We start from the raw sequence: 16,275 nt of genomic DNA, 5'->3' as shown, positions 1-16,275 counted from the left end.
AGGACCAGACAGGGCACAAGAGAGGTGAAGAAGAGAGTGGTTGGAGACAAGTGAACAGGGTGGACAGGATTAGAAATGAGTACATCACAGGGACAAAGTCAGAGAGACAAGGCTGAGACGGTTTGGAGGGAGGGATAGTGGCTATATTAGACCAAGGATGTTGAAGATGGAGCTGCCAGGATAAGGGAAAGAGGAAGACCTTAGGGGAGATTATGGATGTAGTCAAGGACAGGAAGAGGGTTGGTGTGAAAGAGAGGCGTAATTTAATTACATAACAATAATTGCTTTAATGCAGATTGTTTTGTTTATTTGTTTGTTTGCTTTTTGAGTAAATGTTGTGAACAGGAAAAGAGCAAAAGCCGAGTTAATGCTAAGGGACAAAAGCATACTGCAAATTGTGAAAAAGAAGTGTGGTGTGGTGGGGATATGATTAAAATGCAATAATGCCACCTAGAGGAATTTCTACCCAGAAAATATAAATGGTAAATGGCCTGCATTTGTATAGCACTTTACTTAGTCCCTAAGGACTCCAAAGCGCTTTACACATTCATTCACACACACATTCACACACTGGTGATGGTAAGCTACATTGCAGCCACAGCTGCCCTGGGGCGCACTGACAGAGGCGATTTTCAAACAAACCAACTAGAAGATGAAAATACACAGAGGCAGTCTGGTTTCAGTATTAAGATACCTTTAATATGTTAAGCTATTATAGCTTTTTTCCTTAAACAATTTCAACATGGATCACAATAAAAGATGAGTGTGGGAGGGCCATCCTGTAGTAGAGTCCTAAATTACGCAAAACAGCCAAATATTGAGCTGGACTAACAGCGAGGACCATTAGAGGAAAATCACATTGTTAGGTTCATTTTGATCAATGTTGTCATTGTTGTACTTACATTTGTAAACCTTGTCTTGAACTGCATGTTTAGATATTCTTCTGTTCCTCCCCTACACATCTAGTATGTGGGGGAGGCAATTGGCTATAGTGTTAAACTGCAGGTAGATTCCAATCTAAAGGTTCTAATTGTCTTATCTGGTAAAGGATGATCACTCTTAGCCATTTAGGAGCTTATCTGTGCTTGTATATGGTGAACCATTAAAGTTGAGCCATATAAAGGCTGAGGGGAGATGACCCTTTGTGATCAGCAGGATGTCTCACACACACACACACACACACACACACACACACACACACACACACACACACACACACACACACACACACACACACGCTCGCACATGCATAAACACAGTCACCGCAATAAAAAACAAACACGCAAACTTAGCAAAAACAAGAACCACTAAAATCTCTACTCCAGCAAATCAGTCACTCCGCCAACAGGGCCTCAAATAAGCCATTACACCGCATATTCAACCAATAAAAGGGATAGGATTAGGGCTGTTCGATATAACGATATATATCGGATGACGATATAAAAACATCTATTGTTTCCTATTATCGTTTGTTTCGTGGTGTCGTAAAATAAACTGTTTACAGGAATATTTTTTCACCGTTTTGATGGCTATATTAATTTCTTAAAGTTCTCTCTTTCTCTTATATTTAATAAAACCACACTATGGATGGACAAGCGCCTGTTTTTACGTGTTGTCATTAGCAGCAATGACGGTAAAACCATTGCGTGGCTCCGCTGTCCTCTTGTTTGTTTTCCTTGTAAACCTTTCACAATAAAGCTCAAGATCCTGTTGAGACTTTTCAAAATAAACTGAATCATGTGAAAGAGTATGCAGAGAGTTTACGGATGAGAAGCAAAAAAGAGCCGTCAGGTGCTAAAAAATAAACCTTAGAGTCAAACTTTGAAAGAAAATGGTGGCCTTTACAACTTATGTCTAAAAATGTATAGTTTCATGCATCGGTTAAAACACTCGACTCCAGGTAAAGGCCCAGTTGGAAACACTTCACGCAAGTTGAGTTGCCCGAGATTCGCATAATTTACAGAAAATGTTACATTTTTGTGATTTATATCGTTGTCAGGACGATAAATGTGTTATATCGGGATATGAGATTTTGGTCATATCGCACAGCCCTAGATAGGATAGAGGAGGACGAGCATACGGCCACATTTTTAAATATTTCTGTCATATATTCTTGGGGATCTCATGTAATATTGGTACCAAACCATTATTACACAGCTACAACTAATGGGTTTCAGCCCAGACTACAAAAAAATACACACATACTAGTAGCATGTAAACCCAACCCTGGCACATACAGATAAACATTGTGTGTCTCCAAACTTGTAGTGTTGGTCTTAGATATAATTTTCAAATATCTCAAGTCAGATTCAGAACCATCCTGAGTCTCATAACAAACACAAAGAGACGTTTGTTTCCAGAACATCCTCAGTCATAACCATAATCAGTCAGACAAACACCAGTGGAAAGAAAAACCCTTATGAAGTGGAACTGTGGTCTGTTGTAAGGTGTTTTCTTTTTAAATGTTTGCATAGAGGCACCAATATTAACTTTTATAGCATTAGCTTCACAACTATACTTAATACTTTATGATTGAAATGTGCTGCAAAAAGGTTGAGGTGATGTCGCTGTCTCAGGCCATGCATCAAACACAGGTGGTTATGCCCATGCCCATTATCAACAATCTACAATCTTTGACTGGATGTGTAAAGCGCTTTGGGGTCCTTAGGGACTACTAAAGCGCTATACAAATACAGGCCATTTACCATGGAGTGACCATTGAACCCCCCGGCTTGCTATCGAGCGAGTGGGTAACAGACGTCTCCGAAAACGTCGGCACACTTTTGCAAATATGCGATGTCTTGATAAACCAAGCAGATATTTGTAATTTACACATCTACTTTCTCGCCTGAAAATATGTTAAAAGTTTATTTTGTGACCCAGAAAGATTAATAAGACAAATTTTAAAACTTAGAAGCAGCCGCCATTGTTGGCAGCTGAAATTTGGCTGGGCCGCTGGGCCTTCAAATGCGGCCTCCAGAGGATGCAGCCGACATTTTGGGACACAGCTAAAGTGTCTTGCCCAAGGATACAACGACCAGGTGAGAGGGCCCGGGGATCGAACCGGCGACCTTCCGGTTACAGATGCGCTTCCCAACCCCCTGAGCCACGGTATTGACAGTTATGTGCTTTTTGTGCTGTAGTGTTTTTTTTCTCTTCTCAAACTATTCTCACATTAGGAGCTCAGTCTGAGTGGAGTTTTTTCTCCTCCACTCCCCTCATGTTATGTTTTTTCGTCGTTTTTCCTATCAGCCTACCTCTCTGACATGTCTTCCCAATGTGATGTTTGTGTAAAGTTTGGTCAGAAGGTTCCTTTGTAAGTGCGCATGCGCCATTAGTGTGCTGCCTGCTGTAACCTATAATTTCCTTTGGGATTAATACAGTGGAACCCCGACTTACGAATACCCCATTTAACGAAAAATTCAAGTTACGAAGGCACTTAACGGCAATATTTCTGCCTGTGTTACGGCAAAATGCCCGAGTAATGAAATCCGCTGGCTCTGATGGGCTGAGGCCAGAATGTCCAGAATGCCCACAATGCCTTCCGAATCATGTTACAACCCCCTTGGCTTTCATACTTGCGTTTCGCTGTTCCACGTGAACAATGTATTGTTGTTGCAGTTAGCAATTAGCCTATAGCCTATTGTTCACTTAGAAGGCGCGATGGGTGCTTTGACTTACGAAAATTTTCGACTTACGAAAGACCCACTGGAACAAATTAATTTCTTAAGTCGGGGTACTGTATTTTGCTTCTGATTCGTTTAACCTTTAGGGCTTATTTTTATTTACTGCAGACCAAGTGAGAAAGTATGTGAAAGTATGTGCAATGGACACATCGTCACTGAGGTACAGTAGAAACATGCTAGTCCCTGTATGAAGCCCCGGGCTATATTTACTAGGGGTGCAACAATACTCGTATCGATATTGAACCGTTCGATACAGTGCTTTCGGTTCGGTACGCATATGTATTGAACAATACAAAATTTTGTATTTATTTTATCAACTTTTCTTCTGACGATGCTGTCTGTGTTGAGCGCTCAGTGGATCTGCGTTCGACTACTCCGCCTAGGCTGCACTGTCGAGTGCAGATCCACTGAGCGCAGCGCAAGCTAGCAAGACAAAAGCTAAGGTCGTTGCAGCATGGCAACTGCCTCAACGCTACCCGAAATTGAACCTCCCCCACCCTCATTCAGATCTGGCATTTGGAACTATCTTGGTTTTCATGTGAAGCATGACCCTGATGGTAAGCGCGTCATGGACAAAAGTAAAACAGTATGTTGGATGTGCCACGCAATGCTCAATTGGTGGGAACTAGTGCGTTAGCGCAGTTAGCTTGTTAACATGTCGACGCCGTACAGCCCCATGCACGGGGGTGATCCGCGGTAACTCGTTAACGGAGATTTGCCGCGTTATGGCGTTAATGTCATTTTAAAGAGATTAACGTTGACAGCACTAGTGGGAACACAACGAATATGACTGCATATTTACGCCGACATCATCCTAGTGCAAAGACAAGTGGAAGCAGACAAAAACAACAAGCACGCATGCTACAAACTTTACCCGAGTCATTTAGACAGCCGTTAGCACATGATTCTCCTTATGGGGTCCTGATATGTTTATATTATTTTGTTGTTTCAGCAACATTAAATTTAAAAACTGTACTTTTGAGTTAAAATATATATTTATAATTTTAATAAATGACAAATTAAAAAGGCATGAACGTTTTTTGTATCGAAAAAATATCGAACCGTGACACCAAAGTATCGAACCGAACCGTGAATTTTGTGTATCGTTGCACCCCTAATATTTACATAACCATCCTTGTAACCATATGAGTTGGGTAAGGGTGGATCTTGCCATCAAAGGGAGAAAACCGCATGCTTGTTAGATAATAACCTGTTATTAACCCTATGCCCATTTTTGTTAATACTGCCCACAGTTTAAGTAAAGTTATTATTTTAGTCCATTACTAATAATGTGTGTCCAAGGATGTGCTGAAGAACCTGTAGGCCTAGTCCAGTGGTCGGCAACCTGCGGCTCTTTAATCGTTGTACTGCGGCTCCGGGTGGTTTGGGAAAATAAATTAGAAGTATTTAGCTGAAGTGTATTTTATTTGTGTTTAATTCTTTTTTTTAACTTGTAGTTCTAAATTGGAAGATTATTGTGATATTGAAATATAAAAATAATATTATATTTTATTATTTTTCATCGCTTAAAATAAACGTCACTCGCGGAAGCCAGTGTACCCGCAGAAACGGCGTGCATTTATCGAGACTTTCAACCCCAGGTAGGCCAATTATGGATCTTCGGATCCACATTATGTCAGCAGCTCCACCGTGAACTATGTTAAAAACAAACACCACTCATGCCTCACAGACGACAGCTTACAGTCCTGCGTAAAGATGAAAGTGACTTCGTACAGCCCCGATTTGCAAACGCTGTGCGCAGAGGTTCAGGAGCATATCACGGCAGACCCGACGATGTTTCCATGAACACGCTTTTCAGCATCTCTTTATTGACCACTTTTCACACACGGTTGCTGTACGCATACAGCCGGCTGTAGCTTTTCAGCTCACAGCACGACAACACAACAGCAGAGATAGCACAGACGTTAAGGTGGCGAGGTGTGATTGCGGGTGCCGCTCAGGTGCGTCCGCCTCCCCTGCAGCGGCACTGCAGACCACACCCTGCCACACACATTAACCGGGTAAAATACATATTTAGGCAGAATTTTGCAAATATCTATTTTTCATTTTTTTAGCAGCATAGTGCTTTTTTCCAATTGTTTTTTAAAAGTCAGGTCAAGGCTCCAAAAGCCCAAAGGAGATATAAGGGTGGCGGCTCACAACAGTTTTTGTTTGCTACATGGATCATTTTAGTTCAGGTTGGTGTCTTTCCTTTTGTTATATTTCTTTAAGAGTTCAAAATGTGTTAATTACATAAATAAAATGTAATTTTCTCTGTAGCACTTCATGGATTTCAAAAGCAACACACCTTAGTTGTTCACACAAAGCATAAAGGTAAAAAAAACAATATACAGTGTTATCTTCATTTTAGATGTCAAAAAGTATTTGCGGCTCCCAGTGTTTTCTTTTGCGTGGAAACCAGGTTCAAGTGGCTCTTTGGGTGTTAAAGGTTGCTGACCCCTGGCCTAGTCTATATGTGTGGTTTAGAGCAGCGGTCCCAAACTCCTGGGCCACAGACCGGTGAGTAGTTTGGTGCCAGGCAGCAAGAGTTGAGGCTCGGGTTTTAAATTTATGGTTTTCAGTAGTGGTGCAACGGATCACGGTTGATCCGTAATCCGATCCGATCCCACTCCATGGTTCGGCACACACGTAATCCGAAGATTCGAAAAAGAAGAAAAAAGTATTTGTATGGTGCGTGTGGTCAGTAGTGATAGCTATGGTCAGCGCTAGCGGTCCAAGTGGAGGAGCAGAGGAGTTTGCAGTATTTAAGCAGCCCTTTGCTGCCCAATCTGACCGGATTTAAGCTATTTTTAAAAGCTATTGGGGTGTTTAGCTGCAGACGGGAGGCTGCATTCTGTTGTGGGTTTTTTATTATACATTTTCATGTACTTCTTTATTTGTTTTGTACAGGGTGGGCCATTTATATGGATACACCGTAATAAAATGGGAATGGTTGGTGATATTGAAGTCCTGTTTGTGGCACATTAGTATATGTGAGGGGACAAACTCCTCAAGATGGGTGGTGACCATGGTGGCCATTTAGAAGTCGGCCATCTTGGATACAACTTTTGTTTTTTCAATAGGAAGAGGGCCATGTGACACACCAAACTTATTGGTAATGTCACAAGAAAAACAATGGTGTGCTTGGTTTCAACGTAACTTTATTCTTTCATAAGTTATTTACAAGTTTCTGACCACTTATAAAATGTGTGCTGCCCATTGTGTTGGATTGTCAATGCAATCCTCTTCTCCTACTCTTCACACACTGATAGCAACACCCCAGGAGAAATGCCAGCACAGGCATCCAGTATCCGTAGTTTCAGGTGCTGCACATCTCGTATCTTCACACCATAGACAATTGCCTTCAGATGACCCCAAAGATAATAGTCCAAGGGGGTCAGATTAGGAGACCTTGGGGGCCATTCAACTGGCCCACGACGACCAATCCACTTTCCAGGAAACTGTTCATCTAGGAATGCTCGGACCTGGCACCCATAATGTGGTGGTGCACCATCTTGCTGGAAAAACTCAGGGAACGTGCCAGCTTCAGTGCATAAAGAGGGAAACACATCATCATGTAGCAATTTCAAATATCCAGTGGCCTTGAGGTTTCCATTGATGAAGAATGGACCCACTATCGTTGTACCCCATATACCACACCAAACCATCACTTTTGTTGGTCCAACAGTCTTGGAGGGATCCATCCAATGTGGGTTAGTGTCAGACCAATAGCGGTGGTTTTGTTTATTAACTTCACCGTTCACATAAAAGCTTGCCTCATCACTGAACAAAATCTTCTGCGTGAACTGAGGGTCCTGTTCCAATTTTTGTTTTGCCCATTCTGCAAATTCTGTGCGCCGATCTGGGTCATCCTCGTTGAGATGCTGCAGTAGCTGGAGTTTGTAAGGGTGCCATTTGTGAAGGGATGTTCGACTAATGCCACTCTCCAGTGACATGCGGCGAGTGCTACGCTGTGGGCTCTTGCTGAATGAAGCTAGGACAGCCACTGATGTTTCTTCATTAGTGACAGTTTTCTTGCGTCCACATTTTGGAAAATCCAACTCTGAACCAGTTTCACGAAACTTAGCAAGCAGTTTGCTAACTGTAGCATGGGAGATGGGTGGTCTCGTAGGGTGTCTTGCTTTGAAATCTGCTGCAATGACCCGGTTACTGCGTTCACCAGATATCAACACAATTTCGATCCGCTCCTCACGTGTTAACCTCTTCGACATGTCAATGGCTGTGAACAAAGAGAAACTTGTAAATAACTCATGAAAGAATAAAGTTACGTTGAAACCAAGCACACCATTGTTTTTCTTGTGACATTACCAATAAGTTTGATGTGTCACATGGCCCTCTTCCTATTGAAAAAACAAAAGTTGTATCCAAGATGGCCGACTTCTAAATGGCCACCATGGTCACCACCCATCTTGAGGAGTTTGTCCCCTCACATATACTAATGTGCCACAAACAGGACTTTAATATCAACAACCATTCCCATGTTATTACGGTGTATCCATATACAGTGGGGCAAAAAAGTATTTAGTCAGCCACCGATTGTGCAAGTTCCCCCACCTAAAATGATGACAGAGGTCAGTAATTTGCACCAGAGGTACACTTCAACTGTGAGAGACAGAATGTGAAAAAAAAAATCCATGAATCCACATGGTAGGATTTGTAAAGAATTTATTCGTAAATCAGGGTGGAAAATAAGTATTTGGTCAATAACAAAAATACAACTCAATACTTTTTAACATAACCTTTGTTGGCAATAACAGAGGTCAAACGTTTACTATAGGTCTTTACCAGGTTTGCACACACAGTAGCTGGTATTTTGGCCCATTCCTCCATGCAGATCTTCTCGAGAGCAGTGATGTTTTGGGGCTGTCGCCGAGCAACACGGACTTTCAACTCCCGCCACAGATTTTCTATGGGGTTGAGGTCTGGAGACTGGCTAGGCCACTCCAGGACTTTCAAATGCTTCTTACGGAGCCACTCCTTTGTTGCCCGGGCGGTGTGTTTTGGATCATTGTCATGTTGGAAGACCCAGCCTCGTTTCATCTTCAGTTCTCACTGATGGAAGGAGGTTTTGGCTCAAAATCTCACGATACATGGCCCCATTCATTCTGTCCTTAACACGGATCAGTCGTCCTGTCCCCTTGGCAGAAAAACAGCCCCATAGCATGATGTTTCCACCCCCATGCTTCACAGTAGGTATGGTGTTCTTGGGATGCAACTCAGTATTCTTCTTCCTCCAAACACAACGAGTTGAGTTTATACCAAAAAGTTTTACTTTGGTTTCATCTGACCACATGACATTCTCCCAATCCTCTGCTGTATCATCCATGTGCTCTCTGGCAAACTTCAGACGGGCCTGGACATGCACTGGCTTCAGCAGCGGAACACGTCTGGCACTGCGGGATTTGATTCCCTGCCGTTGTAGTGTGTTACTGATGGTGGCCTTTGTCACTGTGGTCCCAGCTCTCTGCAGGTCATTCACCAGGTCCCCCCGTGTGGTTCTGGGATCTTTGCTCACCGTTCTCATGATCATTTTGACCCCACGGGATGAGATCTTGCGTGGAGCCCCAGATCGAGGGAGATTATCAGTGGTCTTGTATGTCTTCCATTTTCTGATGATTGCTCCCACAGTTGATTTTTTCACACCAAGCTGCTTGCCTATTGTAGATTCACTCTTCCCAGTCTGGTGCAGGTCTACAATACTTTTCCTGGTGTCCTTCGAAAGCTCTTTGGTCTTGGCCATGGCGGGGTTTGGAGTCTGACTGTTTGAGGCTGTGGACAGGTGTCTTTTATACAGATGATGAGTTCAAACAGGTGCCATTCATACAGGTAACGAGTGGGGGACAGAAAAGCTTCTTACAGAAGACGTTACAGGTCTGTGAGAGCCAGAGATTTTCCTTGTTTGAGGTGACCAAATACTTATTTTCCACCCTGATTTACGAATAAATTCTTTACAAATCCTACCATGTGGATTCATGGATTTTTTTTTTCACATTCTGTCTCTCACAGTTGAAGTGTACCTCTGGTGCAAATTACTGACCTCTGTCATCATTTTAAGTGGGGGAACTTGCACAATCGGTGGCTGACTAAATACTTTTTTGCCCCACTGTAAATGGCCCACCCTGTAGTTGTGTGTCTGATTTTGAAAGAAATATTTCCACGTTACCATAGTGACCAGAGAGCATTAAGGGGCAGAGAGGAGGGTGTTGTGATTTAATCTTTTATGGTGTTTTACTGCCTTCGTCTTTTTAAATCAGCTGTTTATTATTCTATATGACTTTTTTAGTTTTTCTTACCTCTTACTTTTATTTTTATTTTATCACCATCTCTAAAGAGATCTCTGAACATGAAAAATCTGTAAATCACATTATCATGTTATGTTTTTACCTTTTAAGAAGTTGTTGTTGTTGTTGTTTTTTTGTTTTTTTTCAGCATTTTTTAAATGTTAACAGTAATTATATGGAGTAAATTTTAGGGTCTTAATAATTCGTTGACCATGAAATGCACCCACTTTAAGAGGTTTGACAAGAAGAGGATAAAGGACACCACCTTACTCACAGTCCATGTCTCTAACCCAGTTATCTCTCTCTCTTACACACACACACATGGGTGCATACACATGCGCATGCACCTGTTCCTGGTAAAGGTAGGGAGTAAAGTTCAGGCTGGTCAAGAGGACAGAGAGATCACTGTCCTGCCCCAGAGGAAGACGGAGGAGCTGGATGGCACAACCACGGTGAGTGCTTGAAGAGTCACCCCTGAAAGGCTATTTATAGAAAACATATGCATGTGTTGGGGCTGTTCTTGCTCCAGACTCGGTGATTATAAAGGTTTAGGCCAAATGTATGTGGACAGATGAGCACTGCAGCATTAACCATCCAGAAGTCCTGGAGCCTATCCCAGCTGTCTTATAATGCAACCTCTAAGGGGTTTGTCAGCAACCTGGTGATAGTTAAGGGTTTAAGATACCACCTGTGTTAGTGATCATAAAATTTCTGGTTTAGGCTGTGTGTCACATAATGCTGGGCATACACTGTGCGATTTCTGGCCCATTTTGAGCTGATTTTTCAGTCGTGCAATCGTTTTGGTGATCGGCCCGAGTTTCGCCTTATACGTGGGGTAATGAGAAGGGATTAAGACCTCACGAGCAGCTTCCGATCATCAATCGCTTGGTCATAAGAAAATCAAACCTGTTTGTAATCCTGTCGGCCGTCATGAGGGTGTCACCGCAGCCTCTCACACTGCACACGCGCAACACAGAAATAAAAGTGAAAAGACGGAGCAGCACGGCAGTGCAGCGTGTGATCTGGACACAAGCGATGGAGGCACAACTTGTAGAACTTTGCCAAGCTCATCTGAACCTTTTCGATGTGGCCTCACAAAATTATCACAACCACAACAACCATAACAATAATTCGATGGACATTCCTGCTCAATCACAGCTGCCTGATCAATGTTTTTCATTAGCAATTTAGCAAAGTTGATGGTGGCGGTGTGCGTGACTGTGTGAGTGAAAGACAGAGAGGGAGAGCGAGCAACAGATTTTGTGTTATAAGCTTCATGTTATGGACGCACAGTGTGAGCACTCAGGTCGCAACTGAGTATCGGGCCGTATAGTGTGAGACCCTGCATCGTGATCTACGAACTTATAACCCCTGCGAGTCAATCGTGCAGAAGCAGAGTAGAAGCTGAATAACACGACTGAAGAAAAAAAAAAAACTTGCACAGTGTATGACCAGCTTAAGACATAAAGACTGGTTGGCAATGTTCTGGAAATGATCAATTGCTAAAAAAAATTTGTTTTTTGGTTGGTGAGTGGTAGCAGGAGGTAGTAACTATGAAACTGGTTGCTAAAGGAAGTAGTTGCTAGCAGTCTCTAGCTGAAATTTGTTGCAACTTGTGCTCTTTGTCAGTTGGAAGTTGCAATGAAAAGGCACAACTTTTACTTGAAAGACAAATGTCCTATGATCGGCAATATTTCAGACAAGGTGGAATCTTCTATGCTAACTGCAGTAATCTGTTGTGATATTTTTTCCCTAGCATTTAGTGTTTGTCATGGCATTACCAGGCAGTATCTAGGCAAGTGTGACCTAGTGATCAAGGTCCAATTATCTGACTTAAATAAAAATCAAAAACAGAAAAAAAATCTGTGTGTGGATAGATGACGATGCCATCATCTGAGTCGCCCTCCTCATGCTGCGCGTCCTGTATCAGTCTGAAGGACAGATGTCCTCGACCTCGGGGACTCATCAACCTGCTCATCACTAAAGGTAACGAACACTCATAATGTGAGAATTATCAGCCCAAGGACCAGAGGTGGGTTGAGTATCCAAAAATTGTACTCAAGTAAGAGTAGCATTACTTTAAAATATTATTACTCAAGTAAAAGTGAAAAGTAGTCATCAAAAAAGTTACTCAAGTAAGGCAAAGGAGCTTGCAAAGAAAAGCGTCTGGACTTCTTTAAGTTTACTTGAAGACGTTTCACCTCTCATCCGAGAAGCTTCTTCAGTTCTAAGGTCAAATGGTGGACAGTCCCAGATATAAACCTAGTGGGAGTATCCCCCCACAGAGGGACAAAAGGACCCCCTGATGATCCTCTAATCGCCTGAGCCAAGGTGTGAAACTGGGTGTGGGTCCCAATCAGCCAGAGTTTCGGGTGTGTTCATTGTGAAACCTGGCCCCACCTTATCATGCGAATTCCTGAGGTCAGATGGCCCAGGATGTGGGTGGGCGTTAAGGCGTCTGGGAAGGGATCTCAAAACTGGATTATAGATGGCAGAGAGTTGGTATCGTAAACCCCCGCCTCTGTTCAAAGATGGTCGCTCGCAGTGGACATAGATGGCTTCTTTCACTTCTCTTTCAAACCATCTGTCCTCTCTGTCCAAAATGTGAACATTGGCATCCTCGAAAGAGTGTCCTTTATCCTTAAGATGCAGATGGACTGCTGAGTCTTGTCCTGTGGAGGTGGCTCTTCTGTGTTGTGCCATGCGCTTGTGAAGTGGCTGTTTGGTCTCTCCAGTGTAGAGGTCTGGGCATTCCTCGCTGCACCCATACAAATTTAAGAAGCATAATGACAAACATTCATCAATTAGACTTAACATTCCCCCCTTTTTGTCATTCTGTACTTAAATTTCAACTTATGCACCCTTGTTTTGACAGTGTCAGTGTAGATTTCATTCATACACAGCTCCTCATGTCATTCACCTCCTATTGCAGCAAAAGTTCACACTTAATTCATGTAAGCAGTTAACCTGCTTCTGATTGATCTCATACACAGTAAACTACAACTTGCAAGTAAACAACTGAATGTCAACAGTCAAACAAGAATAATCAACATTCTCAAAAATCATATGTCACTACAATCCAACTGTATACAGACATAGGCATTCAAACACATCAGTTGACTTTATTGTTTGTCCATGTGGCTCTCAGCTAACTTCAAAGCTGTAGCCTGGTCAACACTCCTTTTTATGACTCCTATCAACCCCCCAAATCTTCTCACTGTAGGCATCCTGTGGGGGTTAGAGTCAACTGGTGAATTATCTGCATTTACAACTCTTCTCCTGTCCTGTTGTCACCGCAGAAAAAGCTTTTGTAAAGGAAATTGGATCAAGCTGTTTTGATCTTCTTGGCTCAAAACCTCAACCAGCTTAGAGAAGTGTTCATGATGTAAATATAAACAAAAGGCTTCTCTGTTTACATCCTTCTTGCAGAGGACAAAAAGAATAGGTGACGTTGCACAAATTCCATGGTAAATCTCCAACTTGGACTAATCCATTGCCCTTCATACACATAGGTAACTGGCCTGCTTCCAGTTAGTTTAGCTGTATAATGTCCTGCAGCGTGTCAGATACTTGGAGTCAGACTAGCAGGTCTGTCTTACCAGAGCAGTTCACCTTCCCAGCTACTGGTGAATCAACCTTCCATTCAGGTTCAGAGGAGTTGAAAAGTTGGCAGTGTTCCAAGTACGTTTACTCCTGGATGTGTTGCTAAGGCAACCAAACAAACTGTCTCGCTCTCAGTAATGCTATATGGCCACAGTCCAGAAGAATGTGTAGCCAAGCATAACAATTGGTCTCATTGTTTATGTGAGCGGTTGTCTTCATAAACTGCGACCAGTAGTTGGTTGAAAACCCATGCGGGTACTGGGTGTGGTTTGCTCTGTCCCAGTGCGCTCCTGTCATCCCACTCAGGGTCCACAGGCTCAAGAAGATGCACAGCACATTCCCAGCCATTCTGATGAGTACCTGTGGCTCAGTTGGTTTCTTCACCGGATTGAGACGAGGGGCCCTGGAGGCTTTCCCTCCCCTCTGTACCCGGTCTTCCTGCCACTTACTCCGAGCTGGCCTGGATGTGTGTGTCACCTTTTTTCAGTGCGCTTGATGTATCCAAGTGTTTCTTTCAGCAATCTTCACTGCTGTGGTCGTCGTCAGCAGCACCTGATAGGGACCTTCCCACCGTGGACTGAACCAGCACTTCCTCTCCATGGCCTTATCAACAATCTCCAGACTTCAGACTCTGTTCCTGCGGAGAAACAGAATTATCTGGCAGATCATTTGTTCTCATGACTTCTTTACTTTTAAACATTTCAAGCATCTAATCTGCTAATATGCTCTCTCTTCTGCTTTTCTATCATCACTACAGAAGACTAGAACTCTAAATGCTCTACTATATATAATTTCAAAGAATCAGACCGTTGTCTGTTGGAGTAATCCTCATGTACATCTTAACTAATTCTATACAGTCTAACCATGTCCTGCCTGTCTCTTCCATTGACTTAAAGTCTTAGCTTTACTGTCCCATTAGTTCTCTGTACCAACCCTGCACTTTGTGGGTGATATGAACAATGATGTTTTAGTGTTATCCCTAGATGTTGTGCCATTAATTCAGTCACTTCATTCACAAAGTGACCATTATCCCTATAAATGGTCTCTGGAATCCCGAAATGGCATCTGCTTTCCTAGCTGGGAATTCGATTTCTACCCACTTTGAAAAAGGGCACACTATCACTAAACAGTACTTATAGTTATTACAGTTGGACAGCTCTATAAAGTCCATGTGAATAACTTGAAATGGGTGACTGGGTCTGGGGAATTTCCCTCTCTTAGGTTTCAAATTACCCCGAGAATTGTACTTGCAACATATCATACATGACCTGCAAATTTTTTTTAAAAGGTATTAAATCCTAGAGTATAAAAATGTTGCACTACTGCTGTCATCATCTCCCTCCTGTTGAGACATGGCATGGCCCATGGCTCAAAATAGCAGCAGTCTTATACAAATTCTAAGGCAGTATTGGTTTATCACACAGACAATAAACACCATCCTGCAAGCTCGCTCCTTCTGTAAGTCACAACTGTTTTTCTGCAGTAGGTGAGTGGGCCTGCATGTATGCCAGTGCATCCCGCATAATAGGCGATGTCTGCTGATGTTGCACTGCTAAAATGTTAACACCATGTGCTCCTAAAGCTGCCTCTCTTGTGATCTTATCTGCAAAAGCATTCCCTAATGCAACTGGATCTTTCCCTCACGTGTGTGCTGCACAATTACAAATGGCAATTCTACTGGGCAATAATACTGCTTCCAGCAGATTTTGCAGGAGTTTGGCGTATTCTACAGACTTCCCTGTAGAGGCTGTCACACCTCGTCTCACCCACTGCACTGCAAAGAAATGTAATGTAGCAAATGCATATTGGCTATCAGTGTATCTTGTCTCTCTGCAGCTTTACACGCTTCCGTTAAAGCTACTATCTCTGCTGCTTAAGCAGATATGAAATATGCTAGTTGTCCTGCACAGATAACTTTCTCACTATCTACTACAGTAAAACCTGTTTTAGCTTTAGCTTTGCTGTTGTAAAACTCAAACCTTTAACAAACCAAACCTTTCCCTCAACAAGTGGCACATCTGTTAAGTTATCCCTTGGCTTACACTCCTTCTCCACGTGCTCTCTACACTCATGAGAAGTGCCCTCTTCTTTTGTTGGCAAAAGGGTTGATGCATTCAGAATTGTGCACCATTTTATGGTTATATGTGGTTGTGAGAGTAAGAGTAACATTAAAGACAAGTGTCTTGTAGGTGACAGAAATGTAACTTTAGTCTGCAGTAGTAGACATCTACCTCGTGTAGAACTAACAGTGTCAAAAGGTGAAATAAACTATTTCCTGAACATTGTACAGCTTAAGCTGCTGCACATACTGATCTCACACATGGAGGTAAAGCACGAGCAACTAGAGCTAATCTTTTAGGATAGTAAGTTACTGGCTTCACTTGTGGAAAAAGAAAAAAGTGCTGTTAGTTATTTCACAGTCACCTGGCATTTGTGCTGTTAACAGAACCACAAATCCACCGCTGGGCCTCCTCTGCACTGTCACTTTTGGAGCTTGGCACGCTCCCTTCATCCCTCAGGTTCTCATGTTCCAATGCTGCTGAAGATTTAAGGCAGAGCATGTTGTACATCTTAGTTGTCTTCCTCAACGTCAACGTCGAAACTCTTTCATTTTATTTAAGATTTTGCTGTGCGAAGTCTCCTCATGACGATCTCCTGGAAGCCCAGTAGCACAGCTCTCTGCG

At 42.6% G+C, this 16,275-nt stretch overlaps 1 protein-coding gene across 5 annotated transcripts in view; it reads left to right on the top strand.

The window, feature by feature from the left end:
* Positions 1–16,275, top strand: part of LOC146389724 (sodium/hydrogen exchanger 9B2-like) — a 32,547-nt gene that overhangs the window by 1,804 nt on the left and 14,468 nt on the right. For 3 of the 5 annotated variants that reach the window (XM_084923052.1, XM_084923049.1, XM_084923048.1), the window contains exons 1-2: positions 8,263–10,440; positions 11,866–11,974. In XM_084923052.1, the coding sequence (XP_084779178.1) occupies positions 10,201–10,440; positions 11,866–11,974 (349 nt within the window). In that variant the 5' untranslated portion in view covers positions 8,263–10,200. Of the gene's footprint in view, positions 1–8,262; positions 10,441–11,865; positions 11,975–16,275 lie in introns of those variants that run through there. The other 2 variants (XM_084923050.1, XM_084923051.1) reach the window with 2 other exon arrangements.

The sequence above is a fragment of the Perissodus microlepis genome, chromosome 3 (assembly GCF_051167445.1).
Source record: "Perissodus microlepis isolate ML-2025 ecotype Zambia chromosome 3, ASM5116744v1, whole genome shotgun sequence".
Classification (NCBI taxonomy): Eukaryota; Metazoa; Chordata; class Actinopteri; order Cichliformes; family Cichlidae; genus Perissodus; species Perissodus microlepis.
The sequence above is the reverse complement of the archived record's forward strand: the minus strand, read 5'-3'. Positions and strand labels throughout refer to the sequence as shown.